General features: G+C 34.4%; 3 protein-coding genes across 3 annotated transcripts; 2 read left to right on the top strand and 1 right to left on the bottom strand.

The window, feature by feature from the left end:
• Positions 1–14,285: 14,285 nt before the first annotated feature.
• Positions 14,286–18,609, top strand: LOC139877038 (polygalacturonase-like; the record flags this gene model as incomplete). The annotated part of the gene is made up of 5 exons (XM_071864441.1): positions 14,286–14,302; positions 15,110–15,491; positions 15,999–16,288; positions 18,090–18,315; positions 18,388–18,609. Coding segments are annotated over 5 exons (1,137 nt in total), but the record flags the coding sequence as incomplete, so codon positions are not given.
• A 1,199-nt stretch (positions 18,610–19,808) lies between these two features.
• LOC139874987 (uncharacterized) lies at positions 19,809–20,348 on the bottom strand. Its single transcript, XM_071862375.1, has one exon. It carries the CDS (start codon positions 20,346–20,348, stop codon positions 19,809–19,811), a length of 540 nt encoding a protein of 179 aa, XP_071718476.1.
• Positions 20,349–20,688: 340 nt separating this feature from the next.
• Positions 20,689–21,123, top strand: LOC139874988 (uncharacterized). The gene has a single exon (XM_071862376.1). It carries the CDS (start codon positions 20,689–20,691, stop codon positions 21,121–21,123), a length of 435 nt encoding a protein of 144 aa, XP_071718477.1.
• Positions 21,124–26,588: the final 5,465 nt, after the last annotated feature.

Here is a 26,588-nt window from a genome sequence, read left to right on the forward strand (position 1 = left end):
CACTAAACTTTCACCTATGCCGTATGATTTTGAATACAAACCAAGGTATTTACAGTTCATAGTCTTAAAGAAGAACTCGATCCAAGAAGATGGCAATTTGAATCAATGAAAACGGACTTGTAACGAAGAAACTATGACCGAAACAAAATTGGTTATCCAAGACTTAATTGACTTCGGGATTCATTGGAAAAATTTACATAAAATCACATCTTTATAAGATAACATGATATTTTATATATATGTACTCATAATTCAATTTCATATGGTTCAGGATCACCCGTAAGCAACACGAGAAGATTAATCATAAGATCCCATGATTGTACGCAACACGTCATTTGACAACACCGGTACTTTATGTACGCAACACGTCATTTGACAACACCGGTACCATGGGTCAAGATTAATCTCGACCAATACATATACGATGGGGTTTTATTGATTTCGTTGGGGGTTTTATTTATTTCATTGCGGGTATATTAAACATCTAAAAATGAACCATTAAAATTGAATTACTAACATCGGACTGCTAACTACGGACTAAGGAATTATTCAAAGTATTAAAAGTATAACAAGTATATATTTATAACGTTTGTTTAAAAATGAAAACATATTGATATATTATATATGGATAGGTTCGTGATATCAACCGGAAGACCGAGTCAAATTATTTATATCATCAAGACAAGAGTGAGTATATAGTCCCACTTTTAAACCCTAAATATTTCGGGATGAGAATACATGTATTTTATGTTTTACATTATGGACACAAGTAACTGAAAAATATATTCTACGTTGAGTTGTACCACTGGCATACTTCCCTGTAGCTTGGTAACTAATATTTACAGCGGTATTGTAAACGCGAATCCTGTTGATAGATCTATCGGGCCTGACAACCCCAACCGGACTGGACGACCAGTATTCAACGGTTGCACAGTACTTCGTTTTGTGACTACACTTGGTACGGTGTAGTAAGATTTCATATTAAAGGGAATATGCGACGTGAAAATGTTAAGTATGGTTACCAAGTGCTCAACCACTTAGAATACTTTTATTAAACTGTTTATATACTAAATCTTGTGGTCTATATATATATTGCTGCCGGCATTAAACCTATATCTCACCAACTTTATGTTGACCTTTTAAAACATGTCTATTCTCAGGTGATTTCTAAAGCTTCCGCTGCATTATGTTGGATCTAAGCAGGATCTTGCGTACGCATGTTTGTGTCAAAAATAAAACTGCATATCCGAGATGTTGTACTGTAAAATATGCTAGAAACCGTGTTGTTATTATCATTTGTAAAGTTTGTAAGTCGAAGATTATCGCTAAACGTTAATCTTCTTTTTATTGTCTTAAGCTTGTAACAAAAATAATGGTTGTGGTTTGTAATGTATAATATATGCAGTTTTTCTTTTAAAAATGTCTCATATAGAGGTCAATACCTCGCAATGAAATCATACGTTATCTAACACGTTCTTATGGTTAAGGACGGGTTATGACATGTGGTATCAGAGCGGTGGTCTTAGCGAACCAGGTTTGCATTAGTGTGTCTAACTGATAAGTCGTTAGGATACATTAGTAAGTCTGGACTTTGACCGGGTCGGATTTAAAAACCATTGCTTATCATTGTTGGTTAAAATTTATATGTAAATATTATGTAGTACTAATGGGTTAGTTGTTGTGTGATAGATGTCGGGCTCAAAACTTGTCATCACGTTCAGCGACTCCGAACCAGAATCTTCAGATGGTGTTTCAGTCATTAACCTATCCGATGACGAAAATAATATCTTTGGGGAAGACTCACAAATTCCGGATGAACCGACTATAGAGAACCCGGAAAGTGAACCCGAGGAGGAAAGTGAACCCGAGGAGGAAAGTGAACCCGAGGAGGAAAGTGAACCCGAGGAGGAAAGTGAACCCGAGGAAGAAATACAGGAAATTACAAAAGACGAGTTCGAACTAGGAAAGAAACGAAAAGCTAGTGAATTAGAAAATCCAAATCCCGAGTTTAATGAGAATGAAGTGGCACCAATTCCACTAAACACTACCACCCCTATCCCCGCTATTCCTATTAGTGCTATCCCGGCGTCTAGTTCTTCGGCTCCTCAGCCAAAACGTAGGGAGACAGCTAGGATTCGCGTTGGGGGATTCCCTGGACATAAATGTTTTGGGAAATAGATCAAACGATGCGCTGCCGAATTAAACCATGGAATCAAATAATGTTTTGTATAATATTATTAGTGTGGTTTGTTTAATGTTCAATGTAAGATAAGCATATGTAAAATAGCGAAGTATGAAATGCAATAATTTTCCATGGTTAAGTATTATTTAGATTGTAGTAATTGGTTCTGTACTAAGCTATTAAGTATGAACATTAACGGGTAGGTACTACCCTAGATATAATTATAAAACGCTAATAAGAAGAAAAGGCTTTTATAATAATACCTGGTTCATATTATTAACAAGCTATAAATGTACTATAAATACACACTACATCTATAATATTCCATGTGAATAATTATTTTCTTTCATTAGGAAATGGCGCGATTGAATCGAATGACGGAACAAGAACTCGAGGAACTCATCAACCAGCGGGTGAACGATAGAATGCTATGGGTTGAGGCTGCAAGAGCTGCTGCAGTTAACCCAAATCCTCGTGTAGGATGCTCCTACAAGACGTTTCAAGCTTGCAAGCCATCATCATTCAGTGGAACGGAAGGACCGATCGGTTTAACCCGATGGATAGAAAAGATGGAGACGGTGTTCAAAATCAGTGGTTGTGATGAAAAAGACATGACCAAGTTTGCATCGTGCACTTTACAAGATAGTGCACTCACATGGTGGAAGAATTATGTGAAGGCGGTAGGAGGAGATGTAGCTTATGATACTCCATGGGAAGAATTCAAAGCAATGATAATCACCGAGTATTGTCCAAGGAATGAGGTTATTAAGTTAGAAGATGAGTTACGAAGTTTGAAGGTGGTTGGTACTGAAATCACCAACTACAATCAGCGATTCATGGAATTGGTTTTACTATGTCCTGAATTGGTTCCAACCGAAGCACGGAAGATTGAAATGTACAAAGGTGGTTTGCCCAAAAAGGTCAAGGCAAACGTTACGGTGTCGAAACCTAAGACAATTCATGAAGCTATAACCATGGCGAACGAGTTAATGGATCAGGTCATTCTGGATAAGAAAGCATTCACTACTGAGGAGAAGGTATCGAGTAACAAAAGGAAGTGGAACGGAAATTATGATCGAGGTTACCAACAGCAATCTTTTAAGAAACCAGAAACCCCGAAAGGTGCGGGTAGCGGTTCAGGCTTTGGTTACAAAGGACAAAGTCCTTTATGCAACCGTTGTCACAAACATCACTTTGGTTACTGTAGTGTGTTGTGCACCAAATGCAATCGACAGGGACATCTTGCTGAAGATTGTAAGGCTCTCGTTACAAATGCAAATGGTAACAAGACTCCTGCCACCAACGCAAATAGAACTGCTTTGGCTAACATTACTTGTTTTGGGTGTGGAAAACAAGGTCATTATAAGAGCCAGTGCCCGAATCAGAATGGCGGACCTGCACGTGGAAGAGCGTTTGTTATTAATGCTAGAGAGGCACGAGAAGACCCGGAGCTTGTTACGGGTACGTTTACCATTAATAACTTATCAGCATCTATTTTATTTGATACTGGCGCCGATAGAAGTTATGTGTGTAGAAATTTTTACACTAAATTGAATTGTTCATCATTACCTCTGGATGCTAAGTACTTGATTGAGTTAGCTAATGGTAAACTAATTAAAGCCGATAAAATTTGTCGTGGTTGTGAAATAAATCTAGCCGGAGAAACGTTTAAAATCGACTTGATACCCGTAGAATTAGGAAGTTTTGATGTAATAGTCGGCATGGACTGGATGTCCAAAATAGGAGCTGAAGTTGTGTGCGCCAAGAAGGCAATTCGCATTCCTCGTAAGGATAAAACGCCAGTAATGATTTATGGAGAGAAGGGTAACTCAAAGCTAAAACTCATTAGTTATTTGAAAGCTCAAAAGTGCTTGAAGAAAGGGTGTTATGCTATCTTAGCACATGTTAATAAAGTCGAAACAAAGGAAAAAGTGAAGAGCATCAATGACGTGCCTGTAGCAAGAGATTTTCCTGAAGTCTTTCCGGAAAAGTTGCCGGGATTACCTCCATTTAGATCTGTAGAATTTCAAATAGATTTAGTACCAGGAGCTGCACCAGTGGCTCGTGCTCCATATAGACTTGCACCGTCCGAGTTAAAAGAACTTCAGAGTCAGTTAAAAGAATTACTGGATCATGGATTCATACGACCAAGTACTTCACCGTGGGGAGCTCCGATTCTATTTGTTAAAAAGAAAGATGGATCTTTTAGGATGTGTATAGATTATCGTGAATTAAATAAGTTAACTATCAAGAATCGGTATCCACTACCGAGAATTGACGACTTATTTGATCAACTCCAAGGATCATGTGTTTATTCAAAAATCGACTTAAGATCGGGCTATCATCAACTACGCGTCAAAGAAGAGGACATTCCAAAAACTGCTTTTCGGACACGTTATGGTCATTACGAATTTTTGGTCATGCCGTTTGGATTGACGAATGCGCCAGCTGTATTCATGGACCTCATGAATCGAGTTTGTAGTCCGTATTTAGATAAGTTTGTTATCGTTTTCATTGATGATATTCTTATCTATTCCAAGAGTGAGCAAGAGCATGAAGAGCATTTAAGGTTGATATTGGAGTTGTTAAGAAAAGAACAACTATATGCTAAATTTTCTAAGTGTGCTTTTTGGTTGAAAGAAGTGCAATTTCTTGGTCACGTTGTTAATAGCGAAGGAATTCAGGTTGATCCAGCAAAAACTGAAGCCATTGAAAAATGGGAGACTCCTAAGACACCAACGCAGATACGCCAATTTTTGGGTTTAGCCGGTTATTATAGAAGGTTTATTCAAGATTTTTCCCGAATAGCTAAGCCGTTGACAATGTTAACGCAAAAAGGGAAGAAATACGAATGGACCTCGGAGCAGGAGAATGCATTTCAAATATTGAAGAAGAAGTTAACTACGGCGCCTATATTATCGTTACCAGAAGGGAACGATGATTTCGAAATATATTGTGACGCTTCGCGACAAGGTTTTGGTTGTGTTCTTATGCAACGGAAGAAAGTTATTGCATTTGCATCCCGACAATTGAAGATTCACGAGCGGAATTATACGACGCATGATCTAGAACTGGGAGCAGTAGTGTTTGCATTGAAGATGTGGAGACACTACTTGTATGGGGTTAAATTCACTGTGTTTACTGATCATAAAAGTCTTCAACATATTTTTGATCAGAAACAGCTGAACATGAGGCAACGTAGGTGGGTCGAGTTAATAAACGACTATCATTGTGAGATTCGTTATCATCCCGGAAAGGCGAACGTGGTGGCCGATGCTTTAAGCAGAAAGGAACGAGAACCGATTCGAGTTCGAGCAATGAACATAAAAATTCGCATGAACCTCAACTCACAAATCAAAGAAGTTCAACAAGAAGCACTCAATAAAGAAAACATAAAGAACGAAATAATGAAGAAATATGAGAAGCAACTTGTTGTACGGGAAGATGGAATTCGATATTTTGCAAATCGTATTTGGGTACCGAAGTTGGGTGGATTAAGGAAGTTGATATTGAACGAGGCACATAAGACAAGATACTCGATACATCCTGGAGTTGGAAAGATGTATCAAGATCTTAAGACACGTTATTGGTGGCCTAACTTAAAGACTGACGTTGCAACATATGTTGGGGAATGTTTGACTTGTTCCAAAGTCAAAGCAGAACACCAAAAGCCGTCAGGGTTACTTCAACAACCAGAAATTCCAGAATGGAAATGGGACGGTATTACCATGGATTTCATCACGAAGTTACCAAAGACTGCCTGGGGATACGACACCATTTGGGTAATTGTTGATCGTCTTACCAAATCTGCACATTTCTTGCCTATAAAGGAAACAGATAGAATGGAGAAATTATTACGATTATATATAAAGGAAATAGTTTCAAGGCATGGAATACCTATTTCCATTATATCCGATCGTGATAGTAGATTTACCTCAAAGTTCTGGCAATCACTGCAGGAGGCACTAGGAACTCGTTTGGATATGAGTACCGCATATCATCCGCAGACCGACGGGCAGAGTGAAAGAACAATTCAGACTCTTGAAGACATGCTCAGGGCATGTGTGATCGATTTTGGAAACGGATGGGATAAATATCTACCGTTAGCAGAATTCTCGTATAATAATAGTTATCATGCGAGCATTGGAGCTGCGCCATTCGAAGCATTGTATGGAAGGAAGTGTAGATCTCCTATCTGTTGGAATGAAGTAGGAGATCGACAATTAACTGGTCCCGAGATCATACACGAAACGACTGAGAAGATAGTACAAATCAAGGAGAGATTGAAAACAGCCCGAAGTCGCCAAAAGAGCTACGCTGATGTTCGAAGGAAACCATTAGAGTTTCAGGTCGGGGACATGGTTATGCTAAAGGTGTCACCTTGGAAAGGTGTAATACGTTTCGGCAAAAGGGGTAAACTGAACCCAAGATATGTAGGCCCGTTCAAGATCATAGAGCGCATTGGACCGGTAGCTTATCGACTCGAGTTACCGCAACAACTCGCCGGAGTACATAATACCTTTCACGTCTCGAACCTTAAAAAGTGTCTTGCAAAGGAAGACCTCACCATTCCTCTTGAAGAAATCCATGTCGACGAGAAACTACAATTCGTCGAAGAACCAATCGAAATCATGGACCGTGAAGTTAAACAGCTCAAACAGAGCAATATACCGATTGTTAAGGTTCGTTGGAATGCTAGAAGAGGTCCCGAGTTTACTTGGGAACGAGAGGATCAGATGAAACAAAAGTATCCGCACTTGTTTCTCGATGACGCAAAATAGGTACAATTTTAAAATTTCGGGACGAAATTTATTTAACGGGGAGGTAATGTAACGACCCGCACTTTTTCGATCGTTCTATACTTATAAGATTAATATTTACATAAATTAAACCTTACCAACATGATAAGCAATCCAAATTGTCGAGATTTATATTTCCGAAAAGAGTTTTACACAACGTTTGATCGTCTAGTTTGACTGATGATATCACGAACTATACAATATATGATAATTATACGTTTGTGTATATACAATGTATATATACATATTTAACATGATTAATGAATGTTTTAATATCTCATTTTGTATTAATAACAACAAGTTACAAGTATATTTTGAAACTACTAACTTAAGTTTTCAAAACGATAACTATACGTAACGTTATTTGACATAAATACTTAAGACTTATAATGTTATACATATATCGTATAAGTAATGTATTTAATCACTTTTAAAGACTTAAATACATAAAACCATATAAGTGTATTCACAAAAGATAGCTATATTTGAATCCTCATTCCATTTTTCACAAAATTTCTATACGTATACCTAGAGTATTTGTACTCGTATCATACCTAGCTTCTAGATGTATTTACTATTGGTATATACCAATAGGAAATACCAATGATCAGCCATGAATGATTAAGGGACATGATAACAACTTGTGGGAACCATCTTTAGTCATTTATCAAGACTTATTTGTAACAAAACAAAGTTATACATATCATGTATCTATATATCACGTTTTTATATGTGTATATATATACATGCTCATTTCCATTTTCTTCACTAGATCACTAACTCTAAAACACACACACTTATGAGCCTTAAACCCCTTAATCATCTCAGCTCACATCTATGAAAATCTAGCTTCAAAAACCATACTAAAACACCATAAGAAAACCATACAAAAACACTTCAAGAAATCCTTCCAAGAACACCAACTTACTTCCAATCTTTCATCCACTTCCAACACCCTTTTGATTCTAGCTTCTTACTTCTCTTTTACAGCAACTTCATCCAAGGAACTTGAGGTAGAATCTATGTTCATAACCTTATTCGATTCAAATATATATAGCTATCATATTTTGTGGTATACAAGTTTAACAACAAGAACATAGTTTGAATGTTTTCAAACTTGTTTGCAAACTAAATAGATCCTTCTAACTTAACTTTAAAATACTTCAAGACCTGTAATATAACTTATGTATATGCTAATTTAACAAGGTAAAACTTGGTTTTTCAAAGTATAAGTATTGTTGGAAAAATGGTCATTAAATGATTTTGTTGTAACAAAAATGTTTAACTTCATATGTTTCACTAAACTTTCACCTATGCCGTATGATTTTGAATACAAACCAAGGTATTTACAGTTCATAGTCTTAAAGAAGAACTCGATCCAAGAAGATGGCAATTTGAATCAACGAAAACGGACTTGTAACGAAGAAACTATGACCGAAACAAAATTGGTTATCCAAGACTTAATTGACTTCGGGATTCATTGGAAAAATTTACATAAAATCACATCTTTATAAGATAACATGATATTTTATATATATGTACTCATAATTCAATTTCATATGGTTCAGGATCACCCGTAAGCAACACGAGAAGATTAATCATAAGATCCCATGATTGTACGCAACACGTCATTTGACAACACCGGTACTTTATGTACGCAACACGTCATTTGACAACACCGGTACCATGGGTCAAGATTAATCTCGACCAATACATATACGATGGGGTTTTATTGATTTCGTTGGGGGTTTTATTTATTTCATTGCGGGTATATTAAACATCTAAAAATGAACCATTAAAATTGAATTACTAACATCGGACTGCTAACTACGGACTAAGGAATTATTCAAAGTATTAAAAGTATAACAAGTATATATTTATAACGTTTGTTTAAAAATGAAAACATATTGATATATTATATATGGATAGGTTCGTGATATCAACCGGAAGACCGAGTCAAATTATTTATATCATCAAGACAAGAGTGAGTATATAGTCCCACTTTTAAACCCTAAATATTTCGGGATGAGAATACATGTATTTTATGTTTTACATTATGGACACAAGTAACTGAAAAATATATTCTACGTTGAGTTGTACCACTGGCATACTTCCCTGTAGCTTGGTAACTAATATTTACAGCGGTATTGTAAACGCGAATCCTGTTGATAGATCTATCGGGCCTGACAACCCCAACCGGACTGGACGACCAGTATTCAACGGTTGCACAGTACTTCGTTTTGTGACTACACTTGGTACGGTGTAGTAAGATTTCATATTAAAGGGAATATGCGACGTGAAAATGTTAAGTATGGTTACCAAATGCTCAACCACTTAGAATACTTTTATTAAACTGTTTATATACTAAATCTTGTGGTCTATATATATATTGCTGCCGGCATTAAACCTATATCTCACCAACTTTATGTTGACCTTTTAAAACATGTCTATTCTCAGGTGATTTCTAAAGCTTCCGCTGCATTATGTTGGATCTAAGCAGGATCTTGCGTACGCATGTTTGTGTCAAAAATAAAACTGCATATCCGAGATGTTGTACTGTAAAATATGCTAGAAACCGTGTTGTTATTATCATTTGTAAAGTTTGTAAGTCGAAGATTATCGCTAAACGTTAATCTTCTTTTTATTGTCTTAAGCTTGTAACAAAAATAATGGTTGTGGTTTGTAATGTATAATATATGCAGTTTTTCTTTTAAAAATGTCTCATATAGAGGTCAATACCTCGCAATGAAATCATACGTTATCTAACACGTTCTTATGGTTAAGGACGGGTTATGACAGGAGGTCCCTAGCATAGCAAACATTTTTCCTTAAAAGTGACAAGTGGTCAGCCCACTTTGGCGCGCCGCGCGGGGGTATGGTGCGCCGCGCCATTACCTGTTCAGCAATTTCTGCATTTTTCAAACTTAAGGCACGAACCTAACTTCAAACCACTATAATTTACCAACTGTAATCACTCAAAACGCGTATCTTATATCGTCGGAAAGGTATTTTGACAAGGAATACATCTAATCACTTTTCATCAAGCAAAAACATCATTTACAATAACCAAAATCTCGTCAAGTGATCAATAAAGGTTTATTTTCAAAGTTTCAAGTTCATCAAATGCATTTTAAGATTCGGGAATCCAATTTACATGTATGATATGCCGTTTTGAAGGAAATGAAGCATACATTACAACTAAACACTTACAATTAATATTTCATGGCATACAAGCATTAGAAGTTCATCTTAAGAACTATCAAACCCAAATCAAGAATCACAAAATCATTAATCATGTTTTCGAAGTTTTCTTAATCAACCTACACATCAAAATGTAGCTAATGATACTAGTAACACAATTAAAACATGCACTTTAACAATTTAACAACATTTAATCTTCCAAAATGCAAGATTAAGCAAACCCATTTCAAAAGTTCAAACTAGTTACTCAAAACAACAAATCGAGCAAACCAAACATATATTCATGTTATACACGAGCCATAAACACTAACTAACACAATTTCAAGTCAAAAACACGAATTTAGAGAAATCTGGAGTTTTAGAAATGTTACCCAAACTTGATGAAATTGATATCAAAATGTAGAGGATGAAGAGAGGATCACGAATATGTAATTTGTTTTGAAGTTTGCTTCTTGATCCGGATTTAGATGATGATTTTATGAAGATGGGTGTTTGAGTTCGTGGAAGGGAAGTAGAGAGAAAAGAGAGAGAAGGTGGGAGGTGAAATGAATGGATGGATAAGGTGGGTTGACTAGTTGACCTAGTCAACTAGTTTGCCCACTTGGCAACCTCGGTCCCTCAAGTTTCAAAGCGGGTGCGGGAATTAACCAAACGAATATTTTAAAAACGCTCGAGTAAACGAGTGATGTTATAATTAAATAATGGGAATATTATGAACGTTTTTCAACAAAAATACGAATTTAAATGACGAAATATATTATTTAAAAAAAAGACGGTGTTAAAATAAATTTAACGGAAAAACGCGGGATGTTACAATTAGTATTTTCAATAATACTAATCATGATATGGAATAAGGATAGAGGGAAAAATTTTCCTTGACTCGCCTTAAATTCTTTATGCCACAATGTCAGAACGTTCATATGAGTCACCGTAATATAATTCCGGAAATTATATTACCCTAATTCATATGTGCATTCGACATCATTTCATATAGTCAAGGTGGCGTGTCAATCAAATTAAACAACGTGAGATTAAGATGAACAAAGAGTAGATATGAGTAGAAACGTTCGAGTATAAATGCACAAGTAGTCAAGTAATTCCTACTTCAAGTCTATATGTCGGTTGTAGTCTAGACTCACTAATGTACACTATGACTCGGGGTTGACACCAATGAACTCTAAATCCCTACAACCAATGCTCTGATACCATCTGTAGCGACCCAACAAAATCGTCATTGACGGTGCCGTCTACTTAGGTCCCGTTATGTGGTCATAAGTCTTTAAAACAACGTTTGACCAAAAGTATATCGCATTCATTTCAAAAGTAAAGATGTTTCGAGGTTTACAAAGTAGTTCGACAATAGTTACATAACAAAGTTTAAAGTACAATTGAAACATATGCGACACAATTTAAAAGTAGCCAAAAGACGCTCCACGTATGCATGTATACTCGACATCCAAGCAAGTATCAAAAGTAATGAGCGGAAGCATGTATCACAAAACGTTCAAGGACCTGAGAAAAACATAGAAATCTATCAACGAAAACGTTGGTGAAATCATAGGTTTAAGTAAGTAAGTACAAGTGAACCACAAGATTTGTAACATTGATATAATAGTAATACATTCCAAAAGTTAATATTCACGAGCACCCAATTATCAATGCTTAACATTCCTTCCATAGAACTCCATCACAATAGTGTTAGAACATACACCATTTCTCGAAAATATATTTCATTCGTAAACGGTAGCGAATCGTTTGAATGAGGGTTTGTCAAACCCATATGGCCATATAACATAAGTTCTCGCTTACACCCGGCAAGTGTAACTAATGATAATTGAATTGAGGATTTTTGTTCAAACTCGTATGTAGAATGTTTGTTTTCCTGTACTTGTGTTCACTTAGTAAAAAGAACGTTTATGTTTTCTCATCCCAAATGTAAGTTCAAAAAGAGTAAAAGTGGGACTATGATCTCACCTTGAGTGCACGTATGTAAAAGTACTTCAACAAGTAAATGTGTGCAAGAACGAATGCTAGTCTTAACCTAAACAAATAGGTCGTATCAATAACGATAAACACAATAGGTCAAAGATGTTCAATTAGTCCTATGGCTCGTTACGACTCGATTATGTAGCATGTGAATCAATTTGTCAAGTTTCATGCAAGATACAAGTATAGAAACAAGTTAGAAAGATTGCATAATCATTTAGTTAAGTTTGACAAAAAGTCAAACTTTGGTCGGGTCAAAGTCAACGAAAAAGTCAACACGTTCGGGTCGGGTCCCGAACTATTTTTCTGAGGTTTTTATTCATATATAAGCATGTTAGAACAAGTTACATGTGAATCGGAGGTGTGTAGCATAGTAAACATTTTTCGAATTTTGACCATGTAGGTCAGAACCTGGACACGCCTAATGTCGCGCTGCGACATAGGCTGGCCGCGCCGCGGCAATACACGCGAGCTGGTACCTGGCCAGTTTCAGTTTTCTAAGTCTCAAACCAAAACCTTTTTATGCATAAAACACAAACCGCAAAACACTTAGAACTCGCATCTTATATCGTTGGAAAGCTCTTTTGACAAGGAAAACAACTAAGCATATTTCAACAACCAAAAACATCATTTGTAACAATCGACTTTCCAAAATAAATGATCAATTAATGTTCATCATAAATGCTCAAGTTCATAAATGCACAAAATAGGATTCGGGAACTTAATGCATGCATATAATACGCCATTTTGTAGATAATCAAGCATACGATCTAACTAACTACTTACCAACCACAATTCATGGCATTCAATACATTAAATATTCACATTCAATTCTATCAAACCCTAACCAACAACATCAAAATCACTAATCATGTTTATGAAGTTTTCTAAAACAACCTATACATCAAATTGAAGCTAGTGATGTTAGGAACACATTTAATACATGCATTTATAACATTTAACATCATTCAAACAATCAAATCACCAAATCAAACACACCAAAGTTTATGTTCATGCTAGTTACTTCAAATAACAAAATCGAACATGTAAATCATATATTCATGTTAGACATGAGCCATTGACACTATTTAACAGCTTTATAAGTTAAAAACATCAAGAACACAAAATCTAGTGATTTTAGAAATTTACCCAAACTTGATGAAATCGGTATGAAATCGAAGAGGAAGTTGCAAGGATTCCAAATATGTAATTTGTTTGGATTGAAGCTTGCTAGATTTGATTTAGATGATGAATCTTTGTAATGGAGAAATGAGAGAAAATGTGAAAGTATTGAAAGAAAAGGAAAATGAAATGGAAAAGAAAGGGAGGTGGGGTTGACTAGTCAAATGCTAGTCACCTCTTTGGCACTTTGGCCAAACTAGTCCCTCGAGTTCGGTTGCGGGTGCGTGAATTACCTAAACGAGATATTTTTAAAACGCGTATCAACGGGAGATGTTATAAACATATAACGGAAATTTAAAATAATTAAACGGAAAAGTAAACGGAAAAAGGCGGGATGTTACAAATACAATCACACGTAGAATGGAAAGTCTAGACACTTAATTAGGTGTTAGACAAAGTATGGTTCGTGAGTTGATCGAGTGGGGTGATATCTATAAATTTTGTTAGATCACTTGAAAAAAGGATTAGCTCAAAACTTAGTGCACGAGCCGGCTATTGGAGAGGGATTGAAGTCTGATTAAATCTTTCAAACTGAGATACCCAATTCCCTTATAATACAACGCCACGAGTTGGATTCAATGTGGAAAGCTTACTTTTGAAAGATCGAAACACATATATATTATGATCCTAAGGTAAGTTTTACTTCCTAACAGTTCTTTTGAAAATTTGCATATGCAGGTGCAAGATGTAAAAGAACTACCCGTGTGAGAATGAAATTTTGTAGTTCAAGGGAGCTTTAGTGAAATGTAAATGATTTTAGGTAATCGAGGTTTATTTGAAAAGCAAGAGTTATATAGTTATTAACTACATGTTTGGAGAGTGTGAAGTACACGTTCATAAAAGTGACTAGATATACAACTCCTAGAAAATCATTCACTTGCTTTTTATTCTTAAACATTGAAATATACAACTCCTAATACTTTATCTTTGTATTGTTCTTGCTTGCAATCAAATCACATTTTTGTCCTATTCTAATTAGAGTTAAATGATACTCGAAACTTGTAGAGTCGAAATACTTAATTGAAAAAGTTTTTCATAATTCAAGAATCAATCGAATTATCAATTTCTTACCTTTATTTATAACACCACTTTGTTTTGTCCTTCAAGACTTACTATCCATCGTCTTAAAAACTTTCGCATAAGTATTCTGGTAGGTCTTATGAGTTGTTTTTAAGATGTCGGCATAACCTCATATAAACTCCTCTACCAAACATACCCTATATCCGATTCTCCATTTTATTTTGAAAACTCTTGCTTTTAAGAACAAATAAATAAAATTAAAAACGTCTATTTATCGTATCACATTATAACTACTCTTGTAGATCAGGATTTACAAAAAGTTATAGATCATGAAATATATTCCATTTTTTTAATTACTCAATGATTAAATGGCATGTTTCACATTCATTTAATCCGTTAATTTAGGATCACTCCATGATCTCTTCACATTCCTTCATATTTCGTACATATTTTAACTGCTAGTACAGTATAAACATCCACAGCAGAAGAATGTATATATCGATAACATGTGTGTTAACTGTTAAGTTGACTTATATAAATATATGATATACGATTGATAAAATAGTTACCTTTAATTAATTAAAAACTTACTCCACACTTAGTGGTAACTCTAAAATCTCCCCATAAATACAACTCACCCAACCCTTCACTTCCATACACATTCACAAACAAGAAAAAAAATGGCAACCAAATTTTCTCCACTTCTCGCCATTTTTGCCACCGTTATCTTCACGTTAACCACCGTTAACGCCGTTAGTTACAATGTGGTAACATTTGGTGCAAAAGCAGATGGTAGAAGTGATTCAACTAGGGCTTTTATGACTGCATGGACTTATGCATGTGGTTCGGTTAAGCCCGTAACCCTTTATGTTCCTAAAGGAAAGTACATGGTTGGAGCGTTGCAGTTCAACGGTCCATGCAAAAATGGAGCTATCACGATCCGTATTGATGGCACCCTAGTAGCTCCGTCTAATTATTTTCTTTTGGGAAATAAGCAAGTTTGGTTGCGTTTATATCATGTTAGTGGTGTCACTATTGTTGGTGGCACCCTTGATGGTCAAGGTACCGGTTTGTGGGCATGTAAAGCGTCTAATTCGAAAAACTGCCCTGCTGGAGCATCGGTACGTTCTCATGATCAATAATTTCGTTAATTCGACTTCGTGAGCTATTATAGTAAAAAGGGGTTGATTTATGCATTTTATATAAATATTAAATATTAAATATTTAGACAGTAAAAAATGTGAATTTGAATAATCTTGGATGTGATAAATTTGATGATCTACTTATTTCTAAGTGAAAATTTATTAAGTTTGGTTCATAGGACTAGATGTGCAAATATTATCTACTCATGTCTAGAATCTTTATACGGAGTAGCTAATTAGTCATGTTTTAAAATAAATATTTCTACACAAATAATTTTAATTATCATTTAAATTTAATAAGTAACTAACTAAAATGAACATTGTATGCATGGAAAATGTGATTTTTTGTGTGTAGTACATTTTCTAATTAAACGTGAACAATTGATGTAATTTAGTTATATACTGTATCTAATAGCTAATTGGATTAATAAAATATATTTTAAAACAAAATTAAATTAAAGTTTACATGTATTGTGAAATATGCAGAGTTTGGAAATATTAAACTCAAAGAATGTAATGGTGTATGGGTTGACTTCGGTCAATAGCCAACTGTTTCACATAGTGGTGAACGGTTGTAACAACGTGGCAATTGTGGGTGCAAACGTGATGGCTCCATGGAACAGCCCAAATACAGACGGAATTCATGTTCAGTTATCTACCGGAGTTACCATTTTGAACTCCAAAATTGGCACCGGTGATGATTGTGTATCTATTGGACCCGGTTCAACCAATTTATGGGTTGAAGGTGTTACTTGTGGGCCTGGCCATGGCATAAGGTAATAAAACGAATTTTTGTAATATACATAATGTTTTCTTAAGTACTCCTGTAGTTTTTATAATTTTCTGTTAGCATATTATTAACTCGCATATATAAAAATAAATAATTAATTAATAATATTATATTTATTAAGCTTAACCTGTTAAGTTTACTCGAGGAAACGAGCCTGACCGGATTAACCGTTACTGGTTACCTTAATATATGTTGTGATCTCTTGGGAGGAAATAGGGTTTCTATTTTAGGATGATTGTAATGGTTATTATGTATTCCCTCCGTCTCATTCCAATAGTCCACAGACAAAAAACACGCAGTTTTAGGAAATTTCACTAACTTCATTTCTCTACCAATGAAATATCTTCTCTCTCCAGATCCACCAATCAAATATTATCTTTCTTTTCTATTTATGAAAGTGGACTATCAGAATGGGACAGCCCAAAATGAAATACTGCCCTATTGAAATGAGATGGAGGTAGTACCTTTTTTTTATGGAAATGATTAATCCTCCTATCATTTTTTTTTTAAATCTTTTTACCATGTTAAGATTGTAACAAGTGTAAATTACAAATTCTCTCTCCGAATCACGATTCTTAATTTTTTCATGTGTCATTAATAATTAATTAGATAGGATGAATAGTAAGATAAAACAGGTACGAGGATGTATCTGGATATATCATTAATCTTTTTTTTTATTATAAGAGATATAAACATAACCATTAAAACTTGGGAAATTGTCCAAAATACACTTTTTTTTAAGGCTTCAAACAAAATACACTTTTTTTTAAAAATTGTCTTTTTACACCATTCGGTAGACGGATTTTCGTCTACCACCTTTATCTGCCGTCTACTACCATTTTTACAAAGTAGTCGACGGTGAGATAAAGGTGGTAGACGAATTCCCGTCTACTGGCAGGGTTAGTAGACAGTGAGAACAAAGCAGTAGACAGACATTTACAAAGTAGTCGACCGTCTACTGCCTTGTTGTTGCTGTCTACTGCCTTGTTAGTGTCTTCCGTCTACCACCTTTATCTGTCGTCTACTACCATTTTTACAAAGTAGTCGACGGTGAGATAAAGGTGGTAGACGAATTCCCGTCTACTGGCAGGGTTAGTAGACAGCGAGAACAAAGCAGTAGACAGACATTTACAAAGTAGTCGACTGTCTACTGCCTTGTTGTTGCTGTCTACTGCCTTGTTAGTGTCTGTCTACAGCAATAACAAGGCAGTAGACAGCAACAACAAGGCAGTAGACGGTCTACTACTTTGTAAATGTCTGTCTACTGCTTTGTTCTCGCTGTCTACCAACCCTGCCAGTAGACGGGAATTCGTCTACCACCTTTATCTCACCGTCGACTACTTTGTAAAAATGGTAGTAGACGACAGATAAAGGTGGTAGACGGAAATCCGTCTACCGAATGGTGTAAAAAGACAATTTTAAAAAAAAATGTATTTTGTTTGAAGTCTTAAAAAAAAAGTGTATTTTGAACAATTACCCTTAAAACTTATGGTTAAAATTTGCTATGTATAAAAATAAATATCATAATTAACTGTTACGTACAAACTTAAATGTAAAAATGGATTACCAACAAACATGAAAAGTTTGTGGTAAAATGAAGTCATAAAACTTATGATTAGCAAATACTGTAATAGTTAATATAAATATAATTGGGAATAACTATATATTTAACAACTAATTATGTACATCACAGAAATGCCACTAGCTAGCATGTAAAATTTCAATACATAAATCTTATACAAATGTTAATGAATGACTAACATGATTTAATGAATGTGTTTTTATAGCATTGGAAGCTTAGGAAAGGATTATAATGAACGAGGGGTGCAAAATGTGACCGTCAAAAGAACAACATTTAGGGGGACCGATAATGGTTTAAGGATTAAATCATGGGCTAGACCAAGCAATGGGTTTGTTAATGGTGTTTTGTTTCAAAACGCCATTATGACCAACGTTCAGAACCCAATCGTTATCGATCAAAATTATTGCCCTGTTCACAATTGTCCACGTCAGGTAACAACATTTTTCATATATTTTCTAAAAAAGAAATAAATAAAAATCTAAATTTGTTGATACGATTTTCAGGCGTCGGGGGTGAAAATAAGCAACGTGAGGTATCAAGATGTGCATGGAACATCGGCAACTAAAGTTGCAGTAAAGCTCGATTGCAGCAAAACGTACCCATGTCGAGGAATCAAATTGCAAGATGTGAACTTGAGCTTTAGGAACCAGCGTTTAGCGTCTGCATATTGTGCTAATGCTGCAGGGACAACTTCAGGTGTAATGAAACCAACGGGTTGCTTTTAGAGTGAGTCGGTTTGTATAAGTCTGTGGCTGGATATTTATGATTTATTCGCCTGGCTTAATCTATTTAGATGATTGATTATTGTTTAGTTATACTCCAGTAGTTATTGTAATGATTGGGATTTTGAGTTTGAGTTTGAGTGAGTTAGTAGTGTGCATTGGGTTATTGAGGACATTCTCAAGCTTTTATACGTAGTTTTTATTACCATCTTTGTATTGAGTTACTTCATATTGGTATTATATGTAAACTTGATTGTTGAATGTATGTTTTAATTATTAGTTGGGTTAAAATTTTATTGTATAATTTTTTTTTTTGGAACGGTGGAAAAATATATTAAAAAATCTAGCAAGTAGCTAGGAAAAAAATTACAAATAGTATAAAGGCGAGTGTAGAAACGAAGTCCAATTAAGATATGACTTGAGGTACCTCGAAAATAATCAATTCATAGCGGAAATAACAACGTAATTAAAAACATATGATTTCCTAATATTATGATCTTTAAAAATAATGTTGTTCCTTAGCTGCCAAATGTTCCACATTGAGAATGAGACGCTTGTTACCGTTTGCAAGAAAAGAATTATTTCAACTCCAAAGCTCTTCAGTTGAATCCAAGATTGGAATGTGATGCCAAGCTAAACACCAACCCTGTACCAAGTCTCATGAGATGTATCACATCTAATGAAGAGATGATCACGACTTTCTTATGAAACATCACACAACATTCAACACTCATTTTCCACGAAGATGCCTCTATGCTCCTGGTTTGGAATGGTTGGCAGCCTATTTAGATTAAGACGGCACATAAAAACATTAATCTTGATGGGCACCAAAGAAATCCACATTGAATTAACCGAATGTGATACTAGAGAAGAAGAGGCTTTCAAGGATCTTGCTTTAGCCACCGATGTTCATTATATAGAGGACTATCCCATATCCAGTAGTCATTTGAACCAGACAGAGAAACATTGTGAAGAGCATCAAGCAACTCAGAGAAATGGCAAGCTTCTGCACCTCCTCAAAGAGGTGTTCTCCACGATTGATTTTTGCCCAATTCGACTCTCGACATGTGATTAAACGCCATCTCCATTTATATATCAAAGCAAGATTTAAAGACTTTGAGCTAGCAATCGCGAGACCTGCTTTTTCCCGAGGGTTGAGAATAAGATTCGAATTCACCCAATGAACTTTACGCGCATGTTCTTTACCGCCCCAAAAGAAAGAAGACTCGAAGGGATTCCATCTTCTTAATCACCTGTGTGGGTGATTTAAACATAAACATGTGGTATGTTCCGATAGAGCCCAAAACCGATTTCACTAAAGTAAGTCTAATGTCAATGAAAAGAAGATTAACTTTCCAAGAGGAGAGGCAAATTCTCACTTTATCAATGATGGGAGTCCAACTTTCCAAGTGGTTCATGTTCTTACAAATGGGGATACCTAGGAAGGTAAAAGGGGTGGAAGATGCCGAACACCCCATAATATTTGCCATTCTGAGTGGACCCCCCACACCAAACAAGGATGATATAAGGAGGTTAATTTTTAGTCCTGAAACAGCATAAAAAAATGTAAGTATAGACAGAAGGTTGCACGCATTCGAGTAATTCCACTCGCCAACAAATAACACATCATCTACATAAATGCAAATTGAAATTTTAACCTGATTAAGATGTGAACCGACTAGAATCACAAAATATAAGGCAGCATCTAAAGCGTCACTAATGGCTGCATGCACTCCTTCCATACATATAACGAAAAGAAAAGGAGATAACGGATCTCCTTGTCGGGGCCCTCTCTCAATAGAAAATTTGAAGGATGTATTAGTCAACACATGTGTAGATTATTATTAGTCAATATAATTGTAAACAATATAGCAAATTAGTCGGCTGTATAGTTGAGAGATAAGCATCTGTACTATCTCCTATTTTATCCGATAGTTAAGATACTGTAACATGTATTTATACCTACTGTTTTAGCAATAAAGGCATCAATCAATTTAATCACTTACATGGTATCAGACTGCTAGTCAGTCCTCTTCATCCCAAAATATTCTTCTTCTTCCCTTCTAAACATCCAAAAATTCTATGGCGGATCAAAAAAAATTACCCATCACACAACCCATCAACCACATAATCCATTCAGTTCCAATCAAACTGGAAATTGAAGCAAACCAATACAATTCATGGGCAGAATTGTTTAAAATTCACTGTCGTGCTCATGATTTGATCGAAGACTTAACTTCTGAAACTCCTACTCAGTTGGCTACGTCATCTAAAGCTACTCACATCTTTGACGAACTATGGAACCGTCAAGACACCATTGTCTTACAATGGATCTATGCCACCATTTCTCAAGACTTACGGCACACCATTCTTGAGAAATATATGACTGCGAAGAAAACTTGGGATAGACTTCGCAGCATCTTTCATGATAATGAAGGTTCTCGGGCTATTGCTCTTGAACAAAGATTCACTAACATCAAATTGGAAAACTTTCCAAATGTCTCAGCATATTGTTAAGCCGTCAAAATGCTCGCTGACCAAATGAACAACTTCGAACTCAATGTCACAGATCAGAGAATAGTTCTACAGTTGGTTGCTGGTCTTGGTCCAATTACTCAAACATCGGTACCTACATCTCACAAGCTGAAAAACTCCCTAAATTTTATGAAGCTAGGTTGAAACTGATATTAGAAGAAACTCGCCTAAATCGCACCATCACTACCACCAATGTCAACACAGAAACTGCTCTCAATTTCACTACCGGAGGTTGAGAATCGTCTAATTGGGGTCATGATAATGACAATCGGGGTACCAATTCACAGGCTAATCTCGGTAAGGGTGCAGGTCGCCGTGGTGGTGGTGGACGATCAAGTTACAGAGGAAGAGGCAGAGGTAACCAAAATCCCTATTTGTATCACTCTGGGCCTCGACCTTCCTGGACTCCCAATACACCATGGACTTGGCAACCCCAATGGACTACTACACCACCTTATCCTTGTGATGACCCAGAAATTTCTGATCAAATTTAAACTTTAATCTTTATATGTTTCCGACACGATAAGCAAAATCTGTAATGTTGAGTCTCGAAAGTTTTGAAATCTGTATTCATGTAATCAATTACCCTTTGAATATGCTCAACGATTCACGAACATTTATGTGTATATTGATATGTATATATAATATATATTTATTAGTTGAAAACGTTAACAAAGTATTAGATATATAATATTTTACATGAACGTATTTTGTTTCAATATAAGTTATTATAGTTATCGACGAGATTAAAAGATAATATCATACGATTGAATTATCAGATACATTGAATTATGATTACGAGTCTCAGTTATGAGGTCCACTTTGAATTAGGAAACCCTTACATTTAACGGTATTCGGAATAAATGGTAAAGTGATTTTCAAATGAGAACAAAGTGTCACTTATCAAGAGTTAGACAAAAGTTAGTGGAGAATTGAAATTCATAATACTTGATTGATCTATTTCCAAACGTGCAAAAACGTTTTTCGATATAATATAACTTGTTTATTAAAATGTCTTTGTTAAATAACGTAAGTTGAATATTAATTGTTAGATATATAAATAACTTGCAATGTATATTTAAAATGTGTTTATGTATATTAAATATATATATATATGATTTCAAAATTTTTAAAACGATAGTAACATTTGTTTATTGATTCGATTTATAATTAGATATATTAATTAGAACGTTTGAGAAATTGAAATAAACGTTGGCGCATTATATCAAATTAAGTTTTAGAGCGTGAATATTAGGTGATATAATAATATCTAGTGTTTAAACGATTTTAGTTTATATATATTAAACTTTGAAATATAAATAGTTTTAGAAAAGCTAAATATTATATTAGTAAATAAATATTTTTAAAATATATAAGTTTATATTTCTAAATGAAAATATATTTATATTTTACAAGGTAATAAAATATAATATTAATTTAGTCATAAAATGTTTTGAATTTAAGTTAATGTTATTAAATATACTTTGATAAATAACGAAAATATAATTTATAGAAGTAAATGATCAAAACACTCAAATGAATAAGTTACATTTTGAGTGGGTTAGTTTTTCATTTACTTAAGTCTATATTTTGATAAAGGTATGAGTCACGAAACGAAAAGTGCTAGATTTCTACGCGTACGAAAATGCGTTCGAAAAACCGGAACCAGGACATGAGTCGAGTGACAACGTACGAGTTTTTGGAACTAAGGTTACAAGTCATCTATATTCGTAAATATAATATAATAAATAAATAATCATATAGATTAAATATATTATATATAAATTAATAATAAAAACCATCGGCAAGAAAAAGTTAAACGAATGTGGGTTGGCCACTTGACCCATGCGATCGCATGGCTAACCCATGCAAACCCCAGGCCATCGTATGGGGTGGGTTAGGTGGACAAATGTGTTTAAAAGTCGAACATTCTCATTTTTCTGATTCATTTTTCACTTCACCTCTCTCGATCTCTCTATATTTATATTTATAATTATTAATAATATTATTATTATTATTATCAAGATTATTAATATTAATCTTATTATTACTAGTATTAGTATTATTAAGAGCAATATTATTAGTATTATACATAAAATATTACGACGAGGTTCTGCTCGCGTGTTTTCAAAATGGGTTTTATGAGCGGGATACAGCTAAGGAAATTATGGGTTATAGCTATGGAGGTTATGGGTGTGGTTCATGGGTGTTGTTCGTGAGGTCAACCTAGTATTTATCATCTCCGTTGCGTCTACGTACCATTCCTGCAATATTGAATCTCAATATTGATACGTGAGCACTCATAACTTAATTTTTATATATCATTAGTGTATCCCTGACTAGTGCTCGAGTATATAGGATTATGCATGCTTGTATGATTATTTTAGTCGTTATATAGATTATGATAAATCATGAATTTGATACATATGTGATTGAGATAAGGTATATGATATGCATGTCGTTGGAAAGCTGTCGAAAAACTATAAACTTTCCATTTAGATATCGTATGGTTTTGATGAACGAATTAAAAGATATCGTCAATTGAATTATCTATAATTTTAAAGTATTATTGTTAAAATGGTTATCGGTATCGTTATCGTTATCGTTATCGTTATCATTATCGTTATCGTTATTGTTATCGTCGTTATTATCGTTATCATTATCGTCGTTATTATCGTTATTATTATTATTATTAGTATTATTTAATAATCAATATTATTATTATTATTATTATGATTATGATTATGATTATTATTAATATTATTAAAATAATTAACATTTTTATGAAAACTATTAAGTTATTATTGCTATCGTTATTATTATTAAAAGCATCATTAATATTAAAACTATCATTTTTATTAAAATTATTATTTTGATGGAATATCATTGTTGTTATAAAATATCATTAATATTATCATTTTAGTATTATTATTAAAAATTATCATTTTAAAATAGAATTATATCTGTTTTATAAAATATTATTATTATTAAAAAGTATCGTTATGATTAAATTTATCATTATTAAAAATTATCATTTTATCATAATTAATGTCATATAAATATTGTTATTATTATTGGTAGAATAATAATAATTATTATTATTACAAAATAATACAACTTTTACTTATTATTATTATTATCAATATTATTTTATCAAATAAATATGTGATACATAGATATTTTTACCACACGTAATATAAAATTACATTCATAATGCATATCACTATATTTTTATGATATTAAGTGAACTTTATAAATTTTATTACTTAAGATATATAAAAATATATTTTTATCATATTTGAATTTTAATATAAATTTTCATTATTAATAAAGGACTTGTATTATTTACTCTAATAAAATCTGATAAATATATTTAAATATATAAAATGACTATATTTAAATTATATATTAAACATGTATAGATTCTAAAAATCATTTTTTGATTATATGACCTTTGCTAGCGTTTGTATAATAATCTCGAGCACTAGGGTTGTGATACACTACGACTTGACCTAAATTGTTAGACAAATATTGACCAACATGTAAATATATATACTTAATATAGGTTCGTGAATCCGAGGCCAACCTTACACTTGTTCAACGACGGCATATGTATTTTTACTATGAAATACAGTATCGTGAGTTTCATTTGCTCCCTTTTTAAATGCTTTTGCAATATATATTTTTGGGACTGAGAATACATGCGATGTTTTATAAATGTTTGACGAAATAGACACAAGCACTCAAAAACTACATTTTATGGCTGGATTATCAAATCGAATATCACCCTTTTTAGTCTGGTAATCTAAGAATTAGGGAACAGACATCCTAATTGACGCAAATCCTAAAGATAGATCTATCGGGCCCAACGAGCCCCATCCGGGTTACGGATGCTTTAGTACTTCGAATTTATCATGTCCGATGAGAGTCCCGGAATGATGGGGATATTCTATATGCATCTAGTTAAGGTCGATTACCAGGTGTTCACCATATGAATGAATTTTAATTCGCGGGTTACGCGTGTTATTATGTACTCGGGTTACGTGTACAATTAAATATCTGAAATCTTGTGGTCTATTAAAATAATGGAAATTATTGATTATGATAAACTAATGAACTCACCAACCTTTTGGTTGACACTTGAAATCATGTTTATTCTCAGATTTGAAAGAAATCTTCTGCTGTGCATTTGCTCATTATAAAGATATTACTTGGAGTCATTCTTGACATATTTCAAAAGACGTTGCATTCGAGTCGTTGAGTTCAACAAGACTATTAATAAGTAAATGACAGATTAGGTCATTTATAGATTGGATATTATGAAATGGTATGCATACCTGTCAACATTCGATGAAATGAAAGTTTGTCTTTTAAAAACGAATGCAATGTTTGTAAAATGTATCATATAGAGGTCAAATACCTCACGATGTAATCATATGTTATTGTATTCGTCCTTATGGATTGGGACGGGTCGTCTCATGTGGTATCAGAGCGGTGGTATTAGCGAACCAGGTCTTGCATTAGTGTGTCTAACAGATAGTCGTTAAGATGCATTAGTGAGTCTGGACTTCGAGCGTGTCTGCATGTCAAAAGTTTTGCTTATCATTGCTAGTCGGAAATCATCTACTTACCATCCTTAGGAAATTATCTGCTTATCATTTTTAAGTCTAGACGCGTTTTCCTGCATTTATTGCATAATAGTGTATAGACGAATTCTTATCTTAGCATATCTGTTACTGTGAACTTCGACTAACATTTTTCAAAGATTCCTCCGTAATTTATGGGATTTTGGTATTATATATACATATGTAAATTATGTATTGAAGAATATCAAATCTAACTCCTATAATCTATTCCATACAAAAAAAATTCATTTCCCTGATCATACAAGATGGATCCCTCAACCAGTTTGAGTTCTTCGGATTTCGACAGCTATGCCGATATGGATTTCCACATGAGCTCCGAAAGCAGCGTGACCGGAATGGATCAACCAATTAGCCATCATCTATTCTGGATGAATTGGGTATGGGTTCGTAATCTACTTAACCATTAGATACAAGAAGAAGGTGATCCCTTCCATCCACCACATTCACCTCTTGGCGATGAACCTGAAGCACTTACCGGCAAACCTGTGCGAAACACCATTTTCTCTCTCATTTCCAGAGTATCTCGTCACGATTATATACTATCCCATATTCTAAATCTTATTTATCCAATCGTTCGAACCACCGACCATCCCGGTATAATAGAAGAAGTCAACGAGCTTCGCGCTCGAGTAGTGGCTTTGGAACACATGGTGCAAAAATTCCAAGCACCATCCGCAACACTAGTACCGCCAGCAACATCCACATCGCAAGCCTCAATACCATAAGCACCAGCAGCATTACCGGCATCAACGGTATCACCATCATCAACATCAACAGTGTCATTACCACCACCAACAATCA

Source organism: Rutidosis leptorrhynchoides, chromosome 11 (assembly GCF_046630445.1).
Source record: "Rutidosis leptorrhynchoides isolate AG116_Rl617_1_P2 chromosome 11, CSIRO_AGI_Rlap_v1, whole genome shotgun sequence".
In the NCBI taxonomy this organism is placed as follows: Eukaryota; Viridiplantae; Streptophyta; class Magnoliopsida; order Asterales; family Asteraceae; genus Rutidosis; species Rutidosis leptorrhynchoides.